We start from the raw sequence: 27356 nt of genomic DNA on the forward strand, positions 1-27356 counted from the left end.
GAATCAGTTCACAGGACTGTTTGTTGAAATGGGGAAGGATGAAAACTTTTCTTTAAAAGCATGAACATTAGCCACTCTGACAATAGGGCTCAGTCTGCATCACCTAAATTAAAATCTTAGTGGAACTCTGGAATTTCAGTCAATCCCAATGATTTCTTTTTGAATATGTTGGATGCCCGTCTAATCCAACAATTGCAGGAAGCCTGTGCAGGAGAGTTTTTAAAGTGGAAAACTCATTGCACTGGAGCAGTTCCACTCTCTCAGCTTTGGAAGTCCAGGTCCAGGGGTACAAATAGTTATCACAAACTCGTGTCTTCCTTGGTTGCCGTGGATGACCATGACTACTACTGTGTCTCATCATACCCTTCGCATGGAGAATTGCAGAACTGCCTTCCTGCTACTGGATCGCACTGTAGATCTCATCCGCCCAGTCCGACAGAGTTGACTTCACATGCTAGGACAGGCATTTCCCTGGGACACCAGGGTATGAGGCCACCGACTACCCTCACCTGGTTTAGCCCAGCTGTTGAAGTGGTGTACCGGGGTTGTGGCTGCTGCTGCATGCCAACAGCTACTTGGAGCCACAGGTGAGAGTTGAGTATCCACTGGGAACCCAAGGTTAATGAGGGCTCCAGAATGGACACGACAAGCCCCTTCACCAGAGATGTTACCCTTCCCTGGACACCCCATACACCCTTGTCGTGTATACTTGTGGAAAAGTCCTGGAGCACAATTTGCTGATGGAGAACTACCCTCACCATGGCATGAAATCATACGTGCTGCCTCGAATTCCTCTCTCGGTGATAAGTTCCTGACATGCTGTGCAGGTCAGAATGTTACCTCCACATTTCTCCAGCGTCTCAAACCGCTGGGAAAGAACCCCCTGAAGACTAGCACCGATCTAATGGACACGTTATTTAGCATTACAAAACCTCAGAAACTGCATGATCGCCTCTGGGCCTCCACCACCTCCTCAGGTGAACTAGTTTTGCCTGTATCACCTGCATCTCAGCAATTAAAAATATATACACAGCTACAAAAACCATACCATCAAAAATCATCACCAAGGTCACACAGAGTAGCTAATTCCAGAGATTTAACAATACAGCAGCACTCCAGCTGTGACAGAAACCTCAGTAAGGAGAGATCGGCCTCTGTGCCTGTACTCACTGGAGTTTAGAAGAATGGAACCTACTGACTATTGAGAGGCCTAGATAGAGTGCATGTGGAGAGGGGGTTTCCTATTGTGGGTGAGTCTGGGACCAAAGGGTGCAGCCTCAAAATAGAGGGACGTCCATTTAGAACAGAGGTGAGGAGGAATTTCTTTAGCCAGTGGGTGGTGAATCTGTGAAATCCATTGCCACAGATGGCAGTAGAGGCAACGTCATTGGGTACATTTAAAGCGGAGGTTGATAGGTCCTTAATTAGTCAGGTCATCAGAAGCCGCAGGGACAAAGGCAGGAAAATGGGGTTAAGGGGGAGAATGGGGCTGGGAGAGAGTGAGGTTGAGGGGGAGAATGGGACTGAGGGGGAGAACGGGGCTGAGGGGGAGAGTGGGGTTGAGGGGAGAATGGGGTTGAGGGGAGAATGGGGTTGAGGGGGAGAGGGGGAGAGTGGGGTTGAGGGGAGAGTGGGGTGGGGGGAGAGTGGGGTTGAGGGGAGAGTGGGGTTGAGGGGGAGAATGGGGCTGAGGGGGAGAGTGGGGTTGAGGGGAGAGTGGGGTTGAGGGGGAGAATGAGGCTGGGGAGAATGGGGTTGATGGGAGAACGGGGTTGAGGGGGAGAGTGGGGTTGAGGAGAGAGTGGGGTTGAGGGGAGAGTGGAGTTGAAGGGGAGAATGGGGCTGGGGAGAATGGGGTTGAGGGGGACAGTGGGGTTGAGGGGACAGTGGAGTTGAGGGAGAGAGTGGAGTTGAGGGAGAGAGTGGAGTTGAGGGGGAGAATGGGGTTGAGGGGGAGAATGGGGATGAGGGGGGAGTGGGGTTGAGGGGGAGAATGAGGTTGAGGGGAGAGTGGGGTTGAGGGGGAGAATGGGGTTGAGGGGGAGAATGGGGTTGAGGGGAGAATGGAGCTGAGGGGAAGAATGGGGTTGAGGGGAGAGTGGGTTTGAGGGGGGAGAATGGGGTGAGGGGGGAATGGGGTTGAGGGGAGAGTGGGGTTGAAGTGGAGAATGAGGCTGGGGGAGAATGAGGTTGAGGGGAGAATGGGGCTGAGGGGGAGAACGGGGCTGAGGGGGAGAACGGGGCTGAGGGGGAGAACGGGGCTGAGGGGAGAGTGGAGTTGAGGGGGAGAATGGGGTTGAGGGGAGAGTGGGGTTAGGGGGAGAATGGGGTTCAGGGGGGAATGGGGTTGAGGGGAGAGTGGAGTTGAGGGGAGAGTGGAGTTGAGGGGAGAGTGGAGTTGAGGGAGAGAGTGGGGTTGAGGGGAGAATGGAGTTGAGGGGGGAGAGTGGGGTTGAGGGGAGAATGGGGTTGAGGGGAGAGTGGGGTTGAGGGGGAGAGTGGGGTTGAGGGGGAGAATGGGGTTGAGGGGGGAATGGGGTTGAGGGGAGAGTGGAGTTGAGGGGAGAGTGTTGAGGGGGAGAATGGGGTTGAGGGGAGAATGGGGTTGAGGGGAGAATGTGGTTGAGGGGGAGAGTGGTTGAGGGGGAGAGTGGTTGAGGGGGGAGAGTGGGGTTGAGGGGGGAGAGTGGGGTTGAGGGGAGAATGGGGTTGAGGGGAGAGTGGGGTTGGGGGGAGAGTGGGGTTGGGGGGAGAGTGGGGTTGAGGGGAGAGTGGGGTTGAGGGGGAGAGTGGGGTTGAGGGGGGGAGAGTGGGGTTGAGGGGGGAGAGTGGGGTTGAAGGGAGAGAATGGGGTTAAGGGGAGAGTGGGGTTAGGGGGAGAATGGGGTTGAGGGGAGAATGGGGTTGAGGGGAGTGGGGTTGATGGGAGAGTGGGGTTGAGGGGAGAATGGGGTTGAGGGGGGAGAATAAACCTTCCAGTTTAAGGTGGCGCGACAGAAGTGCAATAGCTTACTGGTAGTTCCAAAGGTAAGAAATATGACTAAAACATCATTAATAGCACTTTTTATCAGGTAATTTGTGGTAAACTAACACTGCAAACAATGAAGAGGCGAGTGGAGGTGAAGCTGACTGGAGGGGTGAACCATGTTGGTGTGTTACAAAGTTAGGGTGCAATGTGTTTGAAGTGGTTTCATTGACTGAGATGGAGCTGGAGCAAGCGATTTGAAGAGGAGTCAAGGCAGAGAAGGTTTGCTGCCTGTTCACCTAACCATGTGCGAGGTTGGATCAAGTGTTTAGCCAGTCTGGGGAGGTCAAGAATGGCTTTGGGCTGGGTGGCAAGGACTGGGACCTGTGCCGTGGCCTAGCAGGGCACAACCCGGTGTTTGGGTGATTTAAGCGTTGGCCCAGACATACTGCAAAGGCAGGGTGCTGGGACCAGAGGCAAGGATTGGGCCGATTTTGCTTGCTCGCCCACGATGTTCACTTCTCTCTCCGCGGCGCTGAGGCTGCAAGTCTGTTCCCGTTAATACAAGCTTTGCGATGGCTTGCCCTGCTGTAAGGTGAACTTCAGACTGAGGCTATGGGCCTACTCCGGTTGCTCTGGGGATTCCGGTCTATTGACTCAATTTGGTTCAGAATGCTGTTGTTTGTTTCTATTGTTTGCACGATTTGTGTTTTTTTTTCTCTTTCACTGCGCATTGGTGTTGGTCTTTCTGTTTTAAATTGGGTTCTTTCAGTTTCTTGCTTTTTGCTGCTTGTATAATTTAAACATACCTTGATAATAAATGTACTTAAAATCTTTGAATCTTTGAGATCAGCCATAATGGAATGGCAGAGCAGACTCGATAGACCAAATGGCCTGATTCTGCTCTTATGTCTTATGGTGTTATGGGCTTGGAGAGAGTGAGTTAGATTGAAATCACTTTAAAGGATTAACCCATTAATCATATAACAACGTTAAAGGGTTTAGGGGTAGCATTAGCGTAACGCTATGACAGCACCAACGACCCAGGTTCAATTCCCAGCGCTACAGAACCATAGAACATTCCAGCACATAAACAGGCCTTCTGGCCCTTCTTGGCTGTGCCGAACCATTTTTCTGCCTAGTCCCGCTGTCCTGCACCTGGACCATATCCTTCCATTCACCTCTCATCCATGTACCTGTCCAAGTTTTTCTTAAATGTTAAAAGTGAGCCTGCATTTACCTCTTCATCTGGCAGCTCATTCCACACTCCCACCACTCTCTGTGTGAAGAAGCCCCCCCCCATGTTCCCTTTAAACTACCCCCCCCACGTCCTCTGGTTTTTTTCTCCCCTAGCCTCAGTGGAAAAAGCCTGCTTTGCATTCACTCTATCTATACCTATCATAATTTTATACACCTCTATCAAATCTCCCCTCATTCTTCTACGCTCCAGGGAATAAAGTTCTAACCTATTCAACCTTTCTCTGTAACTGAGTTTCTCAAGTCCCAGCAACATCCTTGTAAACCTTCTCTGCACTCTTTCAACCTTATTAATATCCTTCCTGTAATTTGGTGACCAAAACTGCACACAGTCTGTAAGGAGTTTGTATGATCTTCCCTTGACTGTGTGAGTTTCCTCCAGGTGCTCCTGTTTCCTCCCACAATCCAAAGACATATCATTTAGGGTTAGTGAGTTGTGGGTCTGCTGAGTTGACGCTGGAAGATGGTGACAGTTGTAGCCTGCCCCCAGCACATCGTCAGACTGTGTTAGTTGTTGATGCAAATGATGCATTTCACTCCGTGTTTCAATGTATATGTAACAAATAAGCAAATCTGTTCTAATCAGAGATTTGGTTTGGAGGAGATGCAGTCAGAGTGAAAATGTGTTAAAGAAATAATGTGTTAACCATTTAAGCACAGTCTGGAAGGGTGAAGCGAGAGCCTTCAGTGTCCACAGGCTACCCTGGTCTATCCAGAGCCACAGCTGCTCATGCTCACGCTGTGTGATGTCACACTTCACAGTCTGGTACCGAAACACCAGTACCCTTGGATGGAAAAGCCTACAGAGAATAGTGGATACTGCCCAGTCCATCATGGGTAAATCCCTCCCCAACATGGAGCACTGTCAAGGAACATGGAGCTAACTTCACTCACCCCAACACTGAACTATTCCTACAACCTATGGATTCACTTTCAAGGACTCTTCATCTCATATTCTCAGTATTGTTTTTTTTTGTTTCTTTGCATTTACTGTGAATGCCCAGAAGAAGACAAATCTCAGGGTTGTATATGGTGACATATATATACTTTGAAAAAGGATCTAGTACTTTTCCTATATATATAAAACAATAAACTCTTCTGGGACTTCCAGCCGGGTATGGGTATTGATTATAACCAACATTTCAATGACAAATTCAGCGATATGGCAGAATTTGTCATTGAAACATCAGTTAAATTTGATACTTGTACCTGGCTGGAACACCCTAGAAGAGTTTATTCATATATGTACTTTGATCATAAATTTACCTGGAACTTTACTTACTTAGAACTTTGTTGGACCTGAACTCTGTGTCTGCTCTTCCCCAGGTGCTGACCAGAACCTGACACCCTGTGATTGCCTGAGGACAGACAGTATCTCGAAGACTGACAGCTTCCTGCAGGAGCTATTTTTAAAGTATGTGTAAATAAGATTTCAACCCAGTCTTGCAATAAGGACTGGAAGTACCAGTTTCCATATATCTGCAAATCACACACCCTTTTCCTGCAAGATAAACTATACAAGGTTGCTTTAAAAGCTCTTAGGAGAGAAAAGTAAATTGAGCAGGAAATGTTTGGAACCATTGAGTATGTTTGTTGGGTAGGGTGGTATCTGAATCACCAATCAGAATCAGGTTTAGTATCACAGGCATATGTTGTGAGCAGCCCCAGTACAGAGCAATACGTAATAAAAACTGTAAATTACAGTAAAAAAGTGTGTGTGTGTGTGTGTGTGTGTGTGTGTGTGTAGTGACGAGCATTTGATCCATAATGGCAGACGAGGAAGATCTTTAACTCAACAACAAACTCAAAACAAACCGAGCACCATGACCCGGAGAGTGAACCCACAGGCTCACACAGACGGGGGAGGTGACCATCACACACCCCGATTACAGTCAGGGTGACCCACAAATACACAAGCAAATAACTCTACAACCCAAGCTAAAATGTAACACTAAATGAACTGGAACTTCCCACCATAATCCTACAAAAGCATTTTAACTCAAGAACAATAAACAGTGCTGGTCATTAGAACTGCAGCGTGGCCTGTCGACCACACCCCACCTCAGAATGTCACACTGCCCCCACCCGAGGGGTCAGCCGTCCCTGGCAACCCCAGAGCCAATAACAAAGTCCAAAAGTCCCAGTGGGCATCGACACCACCGCCTGTTGGTGTGAGGCAAGAGGCAGGGCACCCGGAGTGTCACTTCCTTCCCTCAGCCTCTCTGGGTTAGTGGTGGCCAGGGACCAACACCGTGCCAACCGGTCCCGGTGCAGCATGACTGCCTTCCGCCGCTCAGGCAACCGCACCCGATATACCACATCGGAGATGCGGTCGAGCACCTCTCCCGGCCCCTTCCAGTGGCTTCCAAGCCTGGGAGATAGTCCCTTCTCGGGAGGGGCAGTAGACACTTACTGGGGCCCCCACCATGTACTGCTGCATTAGCACCCTAGACTGGCGGCCCAGCCCTTTCTGGGACTAGCAAACATCACGGCCGTGCATGAACAGCTCCACGTCTTGCCTGTACCCAGGCCAGTTGAAGCATTCACGCAGTCTGCTCAATGTCTTTGTCACTCCGAGATGGCCGGCCTTCACCAGCCCGTGTACTGACCGCAGCACCATGGCGCGGAGCCCCCGGGAGACCACCGGCTGCAAGAGTCTGTCACCATCCGACAACTGCCACCGCCGAAACAGCAACCTGTAGTGGATCTCCAGCGTTCCCCACTGCGAGTACAGGGCTTTGGTGTCTGGGTCCAGGGCGGAGAGCTCTGCCCACTCCGGCCGTCGTCCCACACTCAGCCATCCCCTCACCCGGGCCAACACCGGATCGCTCACCTGTTCGCTGCGCAGCTGCTGACCCACGGTGAGGAGGTGGTCGCCGGCCGTCACCTGAAGCGCCGTCAGTGTCGCTTGCCCGTAGTTCAACTGTGTTGCGTTGGGCCGCTGCCGGGTGTGCTGCACCGCCCCGGGCCGCTGTGAAACCGGCGGTGGTTGCCGTTCCCGCTGGGACCGCTTCCTGGAGCTGCCCTGCCGGAGAGCCACGGTTTCAGCGCCGAGGCAGAGTGTTGCCCCCGACACATCCATACGGGCCCTCCAGTGGGACAGCATTAGGGTTAGGGTTAGGCCGAGGAGGCAGGGCTCTCGGATGTCGGCGAACCACACCTCGTGCTCCGCTGTGTTTCACCCCGCCGCGATGCGCAGCCTCCTCTTACCTCGCATCACCGCACAGTCACCGGGGACCGTCGCCAGTTGGATTGCCGTTGTTGTCCACCCAGGCGGGGATGGCTGGTCCGTGTTGGGGAGAACACCGGGACGGATGAGAGTGATGGTTGACCCCGTGTCCATCAACGCACGGGATCTGATCCCCTCCACCGCGCAGTCCACGTATAAGACTTGCTCCTCGCCCAAACGGCCCACCCACAGGGGCGACAATGAAGGGATTCTGCAGGAGGATTCGGCCGGCGCTGCCTGATCGGCGTTTCCCAGTGACTGTTCTGAGCTGTGGCGTGGTGCCAGTCTCGGGCCAAATGACCTGCCTCACTGCATCGGTAGCATCGTGGCCCGGGGCGGGGTCGGCAGCGCAGGTCGGACCTGTCTCACGGACTCCTCCTCACCCTCGGTGACACAGATCCGGGTTCGCTGCATACGCGTCGATGCTGGAACACTTTGGGGGACTAAGATCGTTTTTGCTCTCTCCGCTTCGGCCAGCACCTCGTCCAGCGATGATGCCGACGTCAGGCGAACATGCTGCAAGCTGATCCTGGGCCGCGGGAGGGAACTCAGGGTAGCCAGGCCGAGCGCAGTGGCGGAGGTCTGCTGCAAGCTCCCCCAAGTTTTCTCCCATACAGAGCCGTCTCCTGCACGGTTCTTCCCTCATTGCTTCCACCCACGGCCTCTGCTCAAAACGCCGCTCGAGCGCCACTACGAACGCCCCGTAGTTACACTGCTCCACCGGCGTTAGATCGAGGAGAGCCCACGGGGCATCTCGTTCCAGCTCCAGTGCCAGGGCAAGGTGCACCGCCGTATCAGTGGGGCTCCACCCGTTCAGCCATGCAGCAAATTTGACTTGCGCCAGGTAAGGCTCCAGGCGGCTGGTATCGTCGTATCTGGGGAGCATCACGGTGGAGACCTTGAGGCGCAAATCGTCGAGACCCTTTGGTCCTCCTCTTGCTCCGGCCGCGTCTGCCATGGTGCCCACCCTCCCACGGATACGGCATTTTGGGTTCTCCAGTGCCGGTCGCTATGGAGGCAAGTGATGCGCACCGCTTTGTCTCCCGGAGTGGTCACACTGGGTACACTCACTCCATTAGGGCTGCCTGGGAAGGCACAATGCTCGGTCCCAGGTCCTCCCTCCGGGTCTCGTCTTCATGAACCCTGCCCGTGGGTGCGGGGGAGGCATACTGCTCGGTCCCTCGTCTTATTCCTCGGATCCTAAGGCACTCTATCCGACGTTGTAGCTCTTCAATCTCGTCGTCAGTCTCACATCCCACTCCTGACACCAACGTGGCGAGCATTTGGTCCATAATGACAGACGAGGAAGCTCTTTAACTCAACAACAGTTTTCATTGTGATAGGCCCAAAACAGATCGAGCACCATGACCCGAAGAGTGAACCCAATTAGTCTCACATCGACGGGGGAGGTGACCATCTCACACACCCCGATTACAGTCAGGGTGACCCACAAATACACAAGCAAATAACTGTATAACCCAAGCTAAAATGTAACAATAAGTGAACTGGAACTTCCCACCATAATCTCACAAAAGCATTTATATTTATATAAACTAACTATGCAAAAAGAGAACATAAAAAAAAGAAAAAGATAGTGTGGTAGTATACATGGATTCATTGTCCATTCAAGAATCTGATGATGAAGAGGAAGAAGCCATTCCTGAAATGCTGAGCATGTGCCTTCAGGCTCCTGTACCTCCTACTTGATGGTAGCAATGAGAAGAGGGCATGTCCTGGGTGATGCCCACATCTCATTGCCTCACCGATGAAACAAATTTTGTTTTTCATACATTGCATCCATGTTTCAGTTGTTCTTATTGAGGCTTCTAAAACAACGAAGTGCATTTGTATAGCATCTTTAATGTTCCAAAAAAGTGTCAAGGAGCTTCACAGGAGTTACATCAAATAAACATGAAACCAAGCCATAGATACTCGGATCATAGATCTTCCCCTTTTTCTTCAGCTTTTTACCTTTTCCACCTATCACCTCCCAGATTCTTACTCCATTCCCCCCTCCTCCATCCATCTGGCTTCACCTATAATCTTCAAGTTTGTCCCCCTTCCCCTTCTGCCTTCCATTCCAGTCCTGATGGCAGCTACATTTCATTTCCTGTCAGTCACCAATGTACGGACATTTCTATGCCTAGTGTCACTTTGGGACAGAATCAATCTATGAAGATAAACTATCATATGTGTTCATATTTCTTGGGTTTTTAAATTATTATTGTGTTCCTTATCTTATTGTGTGTGTGTTTTGTGCTGCATTGGATCTGGAGTAACATTTATTTTGTTCTCCTTTACACTTGTGTACTGGAAATGACATTAAACGATTGTTAATGTTACACTCCTGTAACCGATGAATCTACTAAGCAGCATGTCTTTGGACTGTGGGAGGAAACCGGAGAACCCGAAGGAAACCCACATGATCACGGTGAGAATGTACGAAGTCCTTACAGATTAAAGATTACCGGAATTGAACCTGAGTTGTCAGTGCTATGATAGCATTACACTAATTGTTATGTCACCGCCCATTTTATGTGCTCATTTTCTATTAACCCAACCTACCCCCATTCTATTGAAAACAAACAAACAGCTATAATGATTGACAAAGCCATTAACTGCAGTTCCCTTGTATCATAAAGTCATGGAGTCCAAGAGCATTACAGCACAGAAACAAGCCCTTCAGTCCAACTAGTCCTTGCAGAACTATTAATTTGCCTAGTCCCATTGATCTGCATCAGGACCATAGCATCCATACCCCTCCCATCCATGTACCTACCCAAACTTAAGTGTTGTAATCAAACCCGCATACTCCACTTCCACTGGCAGCTCCTTCCACACTCTCACCACCTTCTGAGTGAAGAAGTTCCCCCTCAGGTTCCCCTTAAACATTTCATCTTTCACCCTTAAACTATGACCTTCAGTTGTAGTCTCACTCAACTTCAGTGGAAAAAGCCTCCTTGTATTTACCCTATCTATACCCCTCATAATTTTGTGTACCTCTATCAAATCTTCCTCAATCTCCTTCACTCTATGGAATAAAGTCCTACTCTATTCAAACTTTCCCTATAACTGAGAGATCAGAGAATTCAAACACTGTCATTTTGTTGAGGGAGATCATGAAGTTCTACTTGCTCACAAGGGACAGATGTAAAACGTGATGCCAGAATTTATTGTTCATCCTGACTTATCCCTCACTTAGAAAGACATTGTGAACCAGGTGGTCCAGTAAATTCACAGTTATCATTAACATAAAACATAGAACATTACAACACAGTAAAGGCCATTCAGCCCACTATGTTGTGCTGACCTTTTAACCTACTCCACAATCAATCTAACCCCTCTTTCCCACATAACCCTTCATTTTCCTATTGTCTGTTTTCTCTGAACTTGGGCAGATACGTGTGTTATTGTCATCGGAGACAGAACGTAGAACAGCACAGTACAGGCCCTTTGGCTAACAATGTTGTGCTGACCTTTTAGCCTGCTCATCTTTTAGCAAGATCAATCTAATCCATCCCTACGACATAACCTTACATTTTTTTTTATCATCCATGTGCACTTAGGAGTCTCTCAAAAGTTACTAATGTATCTGCCTCTACCACCATTCTGGCAGAAAATCTTGTCTCATTACTGGCATCTATCTAATTCCAAATTTAATTGTTGAATTTTAATTTTCTTTTCAAACTCATCTCACTGGATCAATGGTCCAATACGCTGACTGCTTGTCCAGTAATGTATCTCAACTCTTCTCAGTATTTGCATTCTTGGATGGAACAGAAGAGAATGGTGTCCATGTGCCTATCTAAAAGTCTCTAAATTATCCCTAATGTATCTCCCTCTACCACTAGCCTGGCAGCACATTCCATGCACCCATCGCTCTGTGTGTAAAAAAAAAAACTACCTCTGACTCTTCCCTCCCCCCGCACTATACTTTCCTCCAGTCACCTCCGATCCATTTGTTCCATTACACCTGCCCTAAGAATGCCTCTGTCTGGTGGGAAGGATACTCATCCATCTGCCTTACAGAATGGAACATTCCTCCCATTCCATTGCCACCCACAGTTTCCTACCCCGAGGGTTGTGAAGCCAATGCAGACATTTCAGGCAGTGCACGTAGGCATCTGAACTTAGTAAACTGCGAGCGATTAGTTTTGAGTTCAGAGCTCGCAATTTAATCAGTCCTACCTCATACACAAAACCTGAAATCTCCCAGATTTCTGTAAGGAGAAAGTGAGCCTAATTCCCAGTTCCATCATCAGGGACCCCCACCACCCAGGCCATGCTCTTTTCTCACTGCTGCCATCAGGAAGAAGGTACAGGAGCTTCAGGAGTCACACCACCAAGTTCAGGAACAGTTACTACCCCTCAACCATCGGGTTCTTGAACCTAACTCCATCATTGAACTGTTCCCACAACCTATGGACTCACTTTCAAGGACTCTTCATCTCATGTTTTCAATATTTATCGCTTATTTATTATTATTATTATTCATTTTGTATTTGCACATTGATTTTTTTGTCTTGTCCTGTTGACTGCAGTCTTTCATTGATCCTATTGTGTTTCTTGTATCTACTGTGAATGCTTGGAAGAAAATGCATCACAGGGTTGTATATGGTGACACATACTGTATGTACCTTGATGATAAATTTACTTTGAACTTTGGTTAGATTGTGTTTAGTGTGGGTGTCATTGTCAACACATGGCTAGGGTTGATGTCAGGATAACCATCAAAACATGATGATGCTTCCTACTCCAGAATACCGACAGGATGCTTTATGAGGAAAGGATGAGAAGCTAGGACTCAAAGGTTCGACTTCTAATTTTCTCCAAACTAAGACATATCATCACTTGAGAGAACCATTGTGACAAAGTGGGAGCTGATGTATCCTTCCACTTCAACAAAATGGCCCTCCTAGCTATCAATGTAACAAATGCAATAACATGTTGGTCAGACACCGAAATACCATGAATATTTTGAGAAACTATTCCAAAGAGCACAGTTAATTTATTAGGTTGTAAATTAATTAGAAGTCGAACCTTTGAATCTTTATTTGATTTTGAGAAAAGATGGGGCTCATTTGCTCATTTTTATCATTTGAGTTAATTGATATAATTTTTCCATGATCTAATTGTAAATTTTTTTAGTATATTTTCTTTTCTTGCTGGCAGTTTGATGTTTAGAAGCTTTTTGTATGACGCATGAGTCCGGGGTTGTACACCTAATGGGTTCTTTTTTTTTTCTCACTTTTCTGCTTAGTAGGTTTTTTTTGTTATCACAAAATTTGTTTTCAATCTTTAAGATAATGGGTTTTTTGAGGCATTGTAAGTGTTGTTACTTCGATGTACTCATGTTATTTTTCCTGTATATATAATAAAAAGATTTGAAAAGAAAAGAGAAGTGAGAGCTTCTCTCTTTGGAGCGACAACGGATCAGAGATGACTTGCTAGAGGTGTACAGGATGATTAGACAGCCAAAGACTTTTTCCCAGAGTGGAAATAGTTAAATTGAGGGCACGTCATTTTAAGATGATTGATGGGAAGTACAGGGGAATGTCAGGGGTAGGTTTATTTACACAGAGAGTGGTGGATGTGTGGATCACGCTGCCAGAGGTGATTCATTAGGGACATTTAAGAAACTCGTAGATAGGCACAAGAATGATAGAAAAATGGAGGGCTATGTGGGAGGGGGGAGTTAGATTGATCCTAGAGTAGGTTAAAACACTTGGCACAACATCGTGGGCCAAAAGGCCTGTACTATGCTGTAATGTTCTATCTCTGGTGATGACATCCAGGACTTTCACAACACACATACCTTGACTGTTTTCCCGTGAATGACTGTGCTATTGGTGACCACCAGAATGCATTCCATGTCATGTCCACTCTTCCAGTAGAGCGGCCTGGTTTGTTAATACACATAGAACAGAAGAATTAACCGTGTCAGAGTTCCTACAGTGCACGGATTAGAATCAGCTTATTATTACCAGAGGGGCAGATAGTCAGACAGCGTATACATCTTTTGCAAACCTTTCAGTAGTTGCATAGACACCTGAAGAGAAGACTATCTGTTGGATGGAAGTGACCAACAACTCTGATAGAGGCAGATGCCAAGTTTTTAAGTTCACCAGTGGGAGGTGGTGCTTTAGCACTGCTGGCTCACCACCTCAAAGGAGTCTTGATCATAAGCGGGCCGAAACTCCTGAAGACAGGTGGCAGATCAACTGATGATCCCACTGGTGATAGCACAGGACAGTTAACATCCTAGTCCACGTGTATTTTCAATTCTTTACGACGTATACCAAGATAAACCTATCTTTCAGACTGTTCATACCGATCAGTTCATGTCACAGTGCATTGAGGTAGAACAAGTTAAAACAATAAGAGAATGCAGGATAAAGTGTGCCAGCTGCAGAGTACAGGTACAGAGTACAGAGTAGAGCTGCAGTGCAGTACAAGTAAAGAATAAGGTGCAACATCATAACGAGGTAGATTGGGAAGTCAAGAGTCCATTCAGCAGTCTATAACGGTGGCACGGAAGCTGTTCTTGAACTTGGTGATATGTGCTTTCAGGCTTTTGCATCTTCTGCCCAATGGGAGAAGGGAGAAGAGAGAATATCTGAACTGGGTGGGGTCTTTTATTACAATCAAGAGAAAATCTGCAGATGCTGGAAATCCAAGCAACACATAGAAAATGCTGGAGGAACTCAGCAGGCCAGGTATCATCTATGGAAAAGAGTACAGTCAATGTTTCGGGCTGAAATGTCGACTGTAGTCTTCTCCATAGATGCTGCCTGGCCAGCTGAGTTCCTCCAGTGTTTTGTGTGTGGGGTCTTTGATTATGCTGGCTGTTCACAGAAGCGGTGAAGAATATCAACAATTAGCCTTCCCTCTATGGCAGAGAGGAAAGATTAGTTACCAAGAGGTAACTTATGGTCATCTGCTGGGCAGTTGTTGTACCAAACTGTGATGAATGTATCCAGGCAGAATGTTTTCATGGTGCAGCAATAAAAATTGATAGTCGTTGACAGGAACATGCCAACACGCTATCTTTTACACAAGACATTCACCCACTTGGTCAACCTGAATAGGTCACATTACTGCAGATACGATGCAGCACAAAAAACACACAATAATCTAAAGAACCCAATAATAAAAACATAATAAATATAAATACACAAGATGGTTTATGTATATCGATTGTACGTCCATAAAGTGACACTAGGCACAGCAGACTCTGTACATAAGGTGACTGACAGGAAATGATAAAGTAGTGGTGGTTGGGGGTGTGGAGGGGTGGGTTAGTGGGTGGCGGTGTTGATCAGCCTCACTGCTTGGGGAAAGTAACTGTTTTTGAGTCTGGTGGTCCTGGTGTGGATGCTACGTAGCCTCCTTCCTGATGGGAGTGGGACAAACAGTCCGTGCGCAGGGTGTGTGGGATCCTTCATGATGTTACTGGCCCCGTCTGTAAAGATTAGCATTATTTGTCACACGTACATCAAATCGACAAAGCATACAGTGAAATGTGTTGTTTTGCAGTAACAACCAACAGTCTGAGAATGTGCTGGGGCTGCCCGCAAGTGCTTCCTGTGCCAACATGCCATGCCCACAGCTCACCCGTGGGAGGAAACTGGAGCACCTGGAAGAACCCCCCACAGTAACATGGATAGTCTACAAACTCCTTACAGACAGCAGCAGGACATGAAACAGGGTCACTGGGGCTGGAAAGCGTGGCAGTAACCATTATGCTGTGCTGCATCCATGTGCAAAACCTGCAACATGTTAAAGTCTAACAAGTTCCAAGTGTTGAATCTTATACCTTTATTGACGCACCCAGAACCTAAACTTCTTTAAAAGTTCAGCTCACACCCACACACAGTGATAATATCAGCTCCCAGGTGCTGGTCACATATCTTAACCTGTCAAAGATAAGTGAATATGCTTCAGAAATATGACATGCTGTGTAAATGTAAAACCGCAGTGGTCTAGACAGAGTAAACAACATTAAACTGGAACAGATTGGTGTGAAAATAAAACCAAGAATGGGGGAAAGGAGCAACATGTACAAATATTTCAACAAGATTATTTTTGTACAGAATTGGTGATAAAATACCACAGCATAATGAGAATGTAAACTGTTTCCAAAACCTTATCAAAATGAAGGATTTGAAAGAGGAAGTCCATTCAGTAAATCATTCAAACAAAGCTAAACAAAATGACACAGCAATAATGAAAATAAGGAATGAGAATTTTACGAAAGACATCTGAAAATATCCCATTGATTTGCATAAAGTACAGAATTCAAATATTTCAGCTGATTGACAAACTTGAATTGTTAGAACAAGTTTCTCAACTTCTAGACTTCTGTAGTGCTCTATCATTAAGGTAGAACATAGAACATAGAACATGGAACAATACAGCACAGGAACAGGCCCTTCATCCCACAATTTTGCGCCGGACTTATTAAATTAATAATTAAATGCTCAGTTAATCATTTTTGCCTACACAATGTCCATATCCTTCCATTCTCTGCACATTCATGTATTGATACTGGTTTATTATTGTCATATGTACTGATATACAGTGAAAAGCTCGTCTCATATACTGTTCCTACAGGTCAGATCATTACACAGTGCATTGAAGTAGAGCAAGATAAAACAATAACAATGCAGAGTAAAGTGTCGAAGCTTGTGAAAGAGTGCAGGGCAGATAAATGTTAAAGTGCAAGATCATAAAGTAGATTGTGCGGCCAAGAGTCCATTTTTTCATACAGGAGCTTGATAACGGTGGAATTACAGAGTGCCTAAGAACCTTTCTAATGCCTCCATTGTATCTGCCCCCACCCCACCCCTGGTAATGCATTCCAGGCACCTACAACTCTCTGGGTAAAAAAAAACTTGCACCTCACATCTCTTTTGAACTTGTACCTCTCACCTTAAATGCGGCTGGGCGATCTGGAAGACAATGTTAGGAATCTGGAGCAGCAGCTGGGTGCCCTTCGACTCAGAAGGGAGAATGAGGCAGTCATAGATGAGAGCTACAAGGAGGTAGTCACACCTAGGCTGTCGGAAGCAGGTCGCTGGGTGACAGTCAGAGGCAGGGGAAGCGAAGGTGAGCAGACAGGTAGTGCAGAGCACCCCTGTAGCCATTCCCCTGAATAATAAGTTTACCATCCTGGATACTGTTGGCGGGGACGAACGACCAGGTGTGAGCCACGGTGGCAGGGCCTCGGGCACTGAGTCTGACCCTGTGGTGCAGAAGGGTGGGACAGAGAAGGGGAGAGCTGTCGTCATTGGAGACTCTATAGTCAGGGGAGCAGACAGGAGATTTTGTGGACGTGAGAAGGACACCCGTATGGTTTGTTGCCTCCCGGGTGCCAGGGTCCGGGATGTCTCTGACCGGGTGCACGACATCCTGGTACGAGAGGGAAAGCAACCAGAAGTCGTGATACATGTTGGTACCAATGACATAGGCAGGAAGAGGGATGAGGTCCTGAAGTGTGAGTTTCGGGAACTAGGCAGGAGGCTGAAGAACAGGACCTCAAGGGTGGCGTTCTCAGGATTGCTGCCAGTGCTACGTGACAGAGATGGTAAGAATTGGAGGAGATGGCAGTTGAATGTGTGGCTGAGGAGTTGGTGCAGGGAGCAGGGTTTTAGATTCTTGGATGATTGGGATCTGTTCTGGGGAAGGTGGGACCTGTACAGATTGGATGAGTTGCACCTGAACTCGAGGGGGAGCAATATCCTTGCAGGTAGGTTTGCTAGCATGGTTCGGGAGGGTTTAAACTAATTTGCGAGGGGGATGGGACCCAGAGCGATAGAGCAGTGAAAGAAGTGCATGGAGTAAAGCCAGATCTAACATGCAGAGAGGCTTTGAGGAAAGAGAAGCAGAATAAACGGTGTAAAGGTAGGAAGGTAGAAGGGCTGAAATGTGTGTACCTCAATGCAAGAAGCATCAGGAACAAAGGTGATGAACTGAGAGCTTGGATACATACATGGCATTATGATGTAGTGGCAATTACAGAGACTTGGCTGGTACCAGGGCAGGAATGGATTCTCAATATTCCTGGATTTCAGTGCTTTAAAAGGGATAGAGAGGGGGTAAAAGGAGAGGAGGGGTGGCATTACTGGTCAGGGATACTATTACAGCTACAGAAAAGGTGGGTAATGTAGCAGGATCCTCTTTTGAGTCAGTATGGGTGGAAGTCAGGAACAGGAAGGGAGCAGTTACTCTATTGGGGGTATTCTATAGGCCCCCTTGTAGCAGCAGAGATACAGAGGAACAGATTGGGAGGCAGATTTCGGAAAGGTGCAAAAATAACAGGGTTGTTAGCATGGGTGACTTTAACTTCCCTAATATTAATTGGTACCTGATTAGTTCCAAGGGTTTGGATGGGGCAGAGTTTGTTAAGTGTGTCCAGGATGGACTCCTGTCACAGTATGTTGACAGGCCGACTGGGGAGAATGCCGTACTAGATCTAGTATTAGGTAACGAACCGGGTCAGGTCACAGATCTCTCAGTGGGTGAGCATCTGGGGGACAGTGACCACCACTCCCTGGCCTTTAGGATTATCATGGAAAAAGATAAAATCAGAGAGGACAGGAAAATTTTTAATTGGGGAAGGGCAAATTATGAGGCTATAAGGCTAGAACTTGCGGGTGTGAATTGGGATGATGTTTTTGCAGGGAAATGTACTGTGGATGTGTGGTTGATGTTTAGAGATCTCTTGCAGGATGTTAGGGATAAATTTGTTCCGGTGAGGAAGATAAAGAATGGTAGGGTGAAGGAACCATGGGTGACAAGTGAGGTGGAAAATCTAGTCGGGTGGAAGAAGGCAGCATACATGAGGTTTAGGAAGCAGGGATCAGATGGGTCTATTGAGGAATATAAGGAAGCAAGAAAGGAGCTTAAGAAGGGGCTGAGGAGAGCAAGAAGGGGGCATGAGAAGGTCTTGGTGAGTAGGGTAAAGGAAAACCCCAAGGCATTCTTCAATTATGTGAAGAACAAAAGGATGACAGGAGTGAAGGTAGGACCGATTAGAGATAAAGGTGGGAAGATGTGCCTGGAGGCTGTGGAAGTGAGCGAGGTCCTCAATGAATACTTCTCTTCGGTATTCACCAATGAGAGGGAACTTGATGACGGTGAGGACAATATGAGTGAGGTTGATGTTCTGGAGCATGTTGATATTGAGGCAGAGGAGGTGTTGGAGCTATTAAAATACATTAGGACAGATAAGTCCCCGGGGTTTGACAGAATATTCCCCAGGCTGCCCCACGAGGTGAGGGAAGAGATTGCTGAGCGTCTGGCCAGGATTTTTATGTCCTCATTGTCTACGGGAATGGTACCGGAGAATTGGAGGGAGGCGAATGTTGTCCCCTTGTTCAAAAAAGGTAGCAGGGATAGTCCGGGTAATTATAGACCAGTGAGCCTTACGTCTGTGGTGGGAAAGCTGTTGGAAAAGATTCTTAGAGATAGGATCTATGTGCATTTAGAGAATCATGATCTGATCAGGGACAGTCAGCACGGCTTTGTGAAGGGCAGATCGTGTCTAACAAGCCTGATAGAGTTCTTTGAGGAGGTGATCAGGCATATAGATGAGGGTAGTGCAGTGGATGTGATCTATATGGATTTTAGTAAGGCATTTGACAAGGTTCCAGACAGTAGGCTTATTCAGGAAGTCAGAGGGCATGGGATCCAGGGAAGTTTGGCCAGGTGGATTCAGAATTGGCTTGCCTGCAGAAGGCAGAGGGTCATGGTGGAGGGAGTACATTCAGATTGGAGGATTGTGACTAGTGGTGTCCCACAAGGATCTGTTCTGAGACCTCTACTTTTTGTGATTTTTACTAACGATCTAGATGTGGGGGTAGAAGGGTGGGTTGGCAAGATTGCAGACGACACAAAGGTTGGTGATGTTGTAGATAGTGTAGAGGATTGTTGAAGGTTGCAGAGAGACATTGATAGGTTGCAGAAGTGGGCTGAGAAGTGGCAGATGGAGTTCAACCCGGAGAAGTGTGAGGTGGTACACTTTCGAAGGACAAACTCCAAGGCAGAGTACAAAGTAAATGGCAAGATACTTGGAAGTATGGAGGAGCAGAGGGATCTGGGGGTACATGTCCACAAATCCCTGAAAGTTACCTCACAGGTAGGTAGGGTAGTTAAGAAAGCTTATGGGGTGTTAGCTTTCATAAGTCGAAGGATAGAGTTTAAGAGTCGCGAGGTAATGATGCAGCTCTATAAAACTCTGGTTAGGCCACACTTGGAGTACTGTGTCCAGTTCTGGTCGCCTCACTATAGGAAGGATGTGGAAACATCGGAAAGGGTACAGAGGAGATTTACCAGGATGCTGCCTGGTTTAGGGAGTATGCATTATGATCAGAGATTAAGGGAGCTGGGGCTTTACTCTTTGGAGAGGAGGAGGATGAGAGGAGACATGATAGAGGTGTACAAGATAATAAGAGGAATAGATAGAGTGGATAGCCAGCGCCTCTTCCCCAGGGCACCACTGCTCAATACAAGAGGACATGGTTTTAAGGTAAGAGGTGGGAAGTTCAAGGGGGATATTAGAGAAAGGTTTTTTACTCTGAGAGTGGTTGGTGCGTGGAATGCACTGCCTGAGTCAGTGGTGAAGGCAGATACACTAGTGAAATTTAAGAGACTTCTTGACAAGTATATGGAGGAATTTAAGGTGGGGGGATTATATGGGAGGCAGGGTTTGAGGGTCGGCACAACAATGTGGGCCGAAGGGACTGTACTGTGCTGTACTATTCTAAGAAAATGTATGCCCTCTGGTATTAGACATTTTAACCCTGGGGAAAAGATACAGTCTGTCTACTCTCTCTGTGCCTCTCATAATCTTATAAACCTCTATCAGATCTCCCCTCAGTTTCTGCTACTCCAGATAATCCAACCCAAGTTTGTCCAATCTCTCCCTGAATTCAAGATTATTTAATGTCAATTCCAGTACACAAGTGTAAAGGAGAACAAAATTATTGTTACTCCATTTCTGAAGCAGCACAAACAAACCACAATAAGATAAAGATAAACATAAATACATTAGAAAATTTATATACCTTGATTGTATGTCCATAATGTGACTCTAGGCACAGGAGTGTCTGTACATAAGGAGACTCTGACAGGAAATGATAAAGTAGTGGTGGTTGGGGTGTGGAGGGGTGGGTTAGTGGGTGGAGGTGTTGATCAGCCTCACTGCTTGGGGAAAGTATCTGTTTTTGAGTCTGGTGGTCCTGGTGTGGATGCTACGTAGCCTTCTCCCTGATGGGAGTGGGACAAACAGTCCATGAGCAGGGTGGGTGGGATCATTCATGATGCTCCTGGCCCTTTTTCAGCACCTTTCTGTAACACAATCCCTCTCGTCCAGGCAGCGCCCTGGTGAACCTCCAAAACCTCCACACCCTTCTTTGCTGATCCACTTCTTGCTGAGTAATGGCAGAGCCATCTCTGGGCATGAATTACATGGTCACTGTGATAACAGGACTCACCTTTCATAAAGTACAGAGGTTGAATGTGAGTCTGGCGGAAGTCAGTGTGCTGCCAGCGATGAATGGAGGGTGTGAAATCCAAACACATTGATTGATCGGAATCTCCGGCATGCAGTGTGACTGCTCGCAATCACTTATTCATCATTGCAAAGTGCAACAGGCTTCTCACAGACTGCGAACCTTTCTGGTTCCAGGAAATGCGCACCAACTATAGCATTTACAGCTAGTTTTATTCACCTTCACATTAATTACCAAGAGTTACCTTCAGATATTATTTACAGCGTGAATATATGACCAAAGGAACAAAGTGTTCATTTATTGGTTCAGCATTCATATCCCATGCACTGTTCTCTTGCAGGTCATGAGCAGTCCCTGTAACCTGACAGATGGTATCAAAAGTCCCCATAGTCAGAGGGACCCTTGAATAGAAGTACTGATTATAACTCCCTAATTCCTCTGAATGGTTCAAGCACTTCCTCAGAAAATGTTCCTGTGGGATTAGGCTGTAGAATTGTTACTTTTCTTGTATTTTCCTTCTAGTTTAACTTTCCAATGCTTGCTTATACTTTTAAGAAATCATCCATATCTGTGCAATTCATGGGTTCTCAAATTGTGGTCCATGGCATAACAAACGTTGGGAACCACTGGTTAATTGTTCACTGAATTTATCAGTAATTACAGTACAGTTCCTTCTGTATCTTTCCAGTTTTCTGTAGCAAGTGTCACAACACTCTGGCTATTTTATTGGTTAATTGTTATCATTGCATTAGGGTCAATCTAATAGTGTTATCTTTAGTCTGAGTAGAGGTGTATGGGGTGTCAAGGAAGTGGTAGTGCCTTTGGTGAAAGGGCTTGTCATGTCCATTCTGGGGCAGCACAGTCACCTTCGATCCTCAGTGCGTTCTCAGCTCTCATGGTGGCTCCAACCTAACCATTTGCATGGAGCTGTTATGCAAATAGCTGCTTTTTTTGCACAGTTGCTCCATGCAAACTACAGAGTGGATGAGATCTACAGTGAGATCTAACGGCCAGGAAGGTGGTTCTGCAACATTCTGTGGAGAGTGAAGAACATGACAAGGCACAAAGAAGTCAACTGTAATTAAGGAAGACCCCAGTTTGTCTTTCTCTATCTCTCACTCAATGCTGCCAGAGGATGGTGCCAAAGTCCATAGGTCTTGGGCACGGTTTCATTGGCTTGGTTTGTGGATGGGACTCTGTAGTTCTTGTCCATGTTATTATGCATCTCTGGGTTTTGGTCACTCCTTTTTTTGTTGTTGTTCTGTGCAGTATTGACCAGGGAAGACTAGCACTGCAGATAGCAAGAGACGTGGTGCTGGACTGAACTGAACTGAGCTGTCTGTGGAAAGGCAAATCTCAGTGTTGTATACTGCATACATACCTTGATAATAAATGTACTTTGAATCTTTGAACCTGAGTCTCAGGACTCTAGTTACAGCACTCGGAACCAACCAAATGTCCACCATAGAAAGGGAGGTCACTGGGGGGATTTCAGGCCAGACTGAAGTGATGGGCATCATGACCACCGCTCCAAAGCATCCTCCTGGGCAATGTACAGTCGCTGGAGAACAAAATGGAGGACCTAAGGGCAAGATTCTGTGTCAGAGGGAAATGAGGAATTGTTGTGTTCTGTTTCATTGAGACATGGCTCACCCCCATTTCTAGACACAGCTCTCAGGCTCAAGGGATTCTCAATCCACCAAATGGACCATACAGCAACATCAGGAAAGGCAGAGGCAGTGGCGCTATTCATAAGCCTATAAGACATAGGAGAGGAATTAGGCAATTTGGCTTGTCAAGTCTGCTCCACCATTCCATCATGGCTGATTTATTATCTCTCTCAACTTCATCCTCTGACCTTCTCACCATAACCTTTGATGCCCTGATTAACCAAGAACCTACCAACTTCTGCTCAGGGAGCAGGAGTGTGTGACGTTGCTATTACAAAGAAAAAGGCACTAGGCAAACTTAAAGGTCTTAAGGTGGATATGTCACCTGAACCAGATGTACTACATCCCAGATTCCCGAGAGAGGTTGCTGAAGAGATAACAGATGCATTGGTCGTGATCTTTCAAGAATCAGAGGTCCAGAAGATTGCAAATGTCACTCCACTCCTTGAGAAGGGAGGAAGGCAAAAGAAAGGAAATTATAGGCCAGTTAGCCTAACCTCAGTGGTTGGGAAAATGTTGGAGTTTATTATTTAGAATGAGGTTTCGGGGTTCTTGGAGACTAATGATAAGATAAGTCAAAGTCAGCATGGTGTCTTGCCTGACAACCTGTTAGAGTTATTTGAGGAAGTAACAAGCAGGGTGGATGAAGGAGAGACGGTGGATATCATTTACTTAGATTTTCAGAAGGCATTTGATAAGGTGCCACACATGAGGCTGCTTATCAAGATGAAATCCTATGGCATTACAGGAAAAATATTGGCATAGATAGAAGAATAGCTGACAGCTAGGACGCTGTGAGTGGGAATGAAAGGGGCCTTTTCTGGTTGGCTGCCGGTGACTAGTGGTCTTCCTCAGGGGTCAGTATTGGGACCACTACTTTTCACATTGTTTGTCAATGATTTGGATAATGGAATTGATGGCTTTGTAGCAAAGTTTGAAGATGATACTAAGATAGGTGGAGGAATAGGTAGTGCTGAGGAAGCAATGCGATTGCAGCAGGACTTAGACAGATTGGAAGAATGGACAAAAAGTGGCAGATAGAATGAAGTTTTGTTGAATTGTATGATAATGCATTTTGGTAAAAGGAACAATAAAGCAAGCTATTATCTAGATGGGGAGAAAATTCAAACATCAGGAGTGCAAGGGGACGTAAGAGTCCTCATGCAAGACTTCCAGAAGTTTAATTTACAGGTTGAGTCTGTGGTAAAGAAGGCAAATGCAATGTTGGCATTAATTACAAGGGGAATAAAATATAAAAGCAAGGAGATAATGCTGAGCAACACACATACAAGTTTCTGGTGAATGCAGCAGGCCAGGCAGCATCTCTAGGAAGAGGTACAGTCGACGTTTCGGGCTGAGACCCTTCGTCAGGACTAACTGAAAGAAGAGATAGTAAGAGATTTGAAAGTGGGAGGGGGAGGGGGAGATCCAAAATGATAGGAGAAGACAGGAGGGGGAGGGATGGAGCCAAGAGCTGGACAGGTGATTGGCAAAAGGGATATGAGAGGATCATGGGACAGCAGGCCTAGGGAGAAGGAAAAGACAAGGGGGTGAACCCAGAGGATGGGCAAGGGGTATAGTCAGAGGGACAGAGGGAGAAAAAGGAGAGAGAGAAAGAATGTGTGTATATAAATAAATAACGGATGGGGTACGAGGGGGAAGTGGGGCATTAGCAGAAGTTTGAGAAGTCAATGTTCATGCCATCAGGTTGAAGGCTACCCAGACGGAATATAAAGTGTTATTCCTCCAACCTGAGTGTGGCTTCATCCTTACAGTAGAGGAGGCTATGGATAGACATATCAGAATGGGAATGGGATGGAATTAAAATGTGTGACCACCGGGAGATCCTGCTTTCTCTGGCGGACAGAGCATAGGTGTTCAGCGAAATCATCTCCCAGTCTGCGTTGGGTCTCGCCAATATATAGAAGGCCACATCGGGAGCACCGGACGCAGTATATCACCCCAGCCGACTCACAGGTGAAGTTTTGCCTCACCTGGAAGGACTGTCTGGGGCCCTGAATGGTGGTAAGGGAGGAAGTGTAAGGGCATGTGTAGCACTTGTTCCGCTTACAAGGATAAGAGCCAGGAGGGAGATCGGTGGGGAGAGATGGGGGGGACAAATGGACAAGGGAGTCGCATAGGGAGAAATCCCTGTGGAAAGCGGCGGGGAGGGGGAAAGGAAAGATGTGCCTAGTGGTGGGATCCCGTTGGAGGTGGCGGAAGTTACGGAGAATTATATGTTGGACCCGGAGGCTGGTGGGGTGGTAGGTAAGGACAAGGGGAGCCCTATTCCTAGTGGGGTGGTGGGAGGATGGAGTGAGAGCAGATGTGCATGAAATGGGGGAGATGCGTTTGAGAGCAGAGTTGATGGTGGAGGAAGGGAAGCCCCTTTCTTTAAAAAAGGAGGACATCTCCTTCATCCTGGAATGACAAGCCTCATCCTGAGAACAGATGTGACGGAGATGGAGGAATTGCAAGAAGGGGATGGCATTTTTGCAAGAGACAGGGTGAGAAGAGGAATAGTCCAGATAGCTGTGAGAGTCAGTAGGCTTATAGTAGACATCAGTAGATAAGCTGACTCCAGAGACAGAGACAGAGACAGAAAGATCTAGAAAGGGGAGGGAGATGTCGGAAATGGACCAGGAAAACTTGAGGGCAGGGTGAAAGTTAGAGGCAAGGTTAATGAAGTCAATGAGCTCAGCATGCATGCAGGAAGCAGCGCCAATGCAGTTGTTGATGTAGCGAAGGTAAAGTGGGGGACAGATACCAGAATAGGTTTGGAACATAGATTGTTCCGCAAAGCCAAGAAAAAGACAGGCATAGCTTTTTTAAAGAAAGGGGCTTCCCTTCCTCCACCATCAACTCTGCTCTCAAATGCACCTCCACCATCAACTCTGCTCTCAAATGCACCTCCCCCATTTCACACACATCTGCTCTCACCCCATCCTCCCGCCACCCCACTAGGAATAGGGTTCCCCTTGTCCTTACCTACCACCCCACCAGCCTCCGGGTCCAACATATAATTCTCCGTAACTTCTGCCACCTCCAACGGGATCCCACCACTAGGCACATCTTTCCCTCCCTCCCCCCTGCTTTCCGCAGGGATCGCTCCCTATGCGACTCCCTTGTCCATTCGTCCCCCCCATCCCTCCCCACCGATCTACCTCCTGGCACTTATCCTTGTAAGCGGAACAAGTGCTACACATGCCCTTACACTTCCTCCCTTACCACCATTCAGGGCCCCAGACAGTCCTTCCAGGTGAGGCAACACTTCACCTGTGAGTCGGCTGGGGTGATATACTGCGTCCGGTGCTCCCGATGTGGTCTTCTATATATTGGCGAGACCCGACGCAGACTGGGAGATGATTTCGCTGAACACCTACGCTCTGTCCGCCAGAGAAAGCAGGATCTCCCAGTGGCCACACATTTTAATTCCACATCCCATTCACATTCTGACATGTCTATCCACGGCCTCCTCTACCGTAAAGATGAAGCCACACTCAGGTTGGAGAAACAACACCTTATATTCCGTCTGGGTAGCCTCCAACCTGATGGTATGAACATTGACTTCTCTAACTTCGGCTAATGCCCCACCTCCCCCTCATACCCCATCTGTTTTTTTTATTTTTATACACACATTCTTTCTCTCTCTCTCTCCTTTTTCTTTCTCTGTCCTCCTCACTATGCCCCTTGCCCACCCACTGGTTTTTCTCCTCCCCTCCCCCTTTTCTTTCTCCCTAGGCCTCCTGTCCCATGATCCTCTCATATCCCTTTTGCCAATCACCTGTCCAGCTCTTGGCTCCATCCCTCCCCCTCCTGTCTCCTCCTATCATTTCGGATCTCCCCCTCCCCGTCCCACTTTCAAATCTCTTACTATTTCTTCTTACAGTTAGTCCTGACGAAGGGTCTCGGCCCGAAACATCGACTGTACCTCTTCCTAGAGATGCTGCCTGGCCTGCTGCGTTCACCAGCAATTTTTATGTATGTTACTTGAAATTCCAGCATCTGCAGATTTCCTCGTGTTTGCGAGATAATGCTGAGGCTTTATAAGACACTAGTCAGGCCGCACTTGGAGTATTGTCAACAATTTTGGGCCCCATATCTCAGAAAGGATGTGTTGTCATTGGAGTGAGTCCAGAGGAGGTTCACGAGGATGATTCCAAGAATGAAAGGGTTAACATATGAGGAGCATTTGGCAGCTTTGGGCCTGTACTCACTGGAATTTAGAAGAATGCATGGGGATCTCATTGAAACCTACCGAATGTTGGAAGGACTAGATAGGGTGGTTATGGAGAGGATGTTTCCTCTGGTCCGGGCATCCAGAACTAGAGGGCACAGCCTCAAAACTGAGGGGCAACATTTTAGAACAGAAGTACAGAGGAATTTTTTTAGCCAGAGAGCAGTGAATCTGTGGAATGCTCTGCCACAGACTGCAGTGGAGGCCAAGTTAGTGAGTATATTTAAGGTGGAAGTTGATCACTTCCTAATCGGTCAGAGCATCACAGGATGTGGTGAGAAAGTAGGTGTATGGGGTTGAGTGGGATCCGGGATCAGCCATGATGGAATGGTGGAGCAGACTCAATGGGCTGAATGGCCAAACTCTGCTCCTATGTCTTATGGTCTAAATCTACCCAATAACTAGGCCTCCACAGACATCTGTGGCAATGAATTCCACAGATTTTCCCCTCTCTGTTTTTGCACTACTTATTTAAAATAGAAAC

The 27356-nt window shown here is 47.2% G+C and overlaps 1 protein-coding gene across 1 annotated transcript in view; it reads left to right on the forward strand.

Moving 5' to 3' along the window:
- LOC140188527 (transmembrane protein 52-like) overlaps positions 1–27356 on the forward strand; it is a 64998-nt gene that overhangs the window by 19055 nt on the left and 18587 nt on the right. The window contains exons 2-3 of the mRNA XM_072244893.1: positions 5549–5636; positions 9825–9882. Coding sequence (XP_072100994.1) covers positions 9826–9882 — 57 coding nt within the window. The 5' untranslated portion in view covers positions 5549–5636; position 9825. The remainder of the gene's footprint in view (positions 1–5548; positions 5637–9824; positions 9883–27356) is intronic.

The sequence above is a fragment of the Mobula birostris genome, chromosome 27 (genome assembly GCF_030028105.1).
Source record: "Mobula birostris isolate sMobBir1 chromosome 27, sMobBir1.hap1, whole genome shotgun sequence".
Classification (NCBI taxonomy): domain Eukaryota; kingdom Metazoa; phylum Chordata; class Chondrichthyes; order Myliobatiformes; family Myliobatidae; genus Mobula; species Mobula birostris.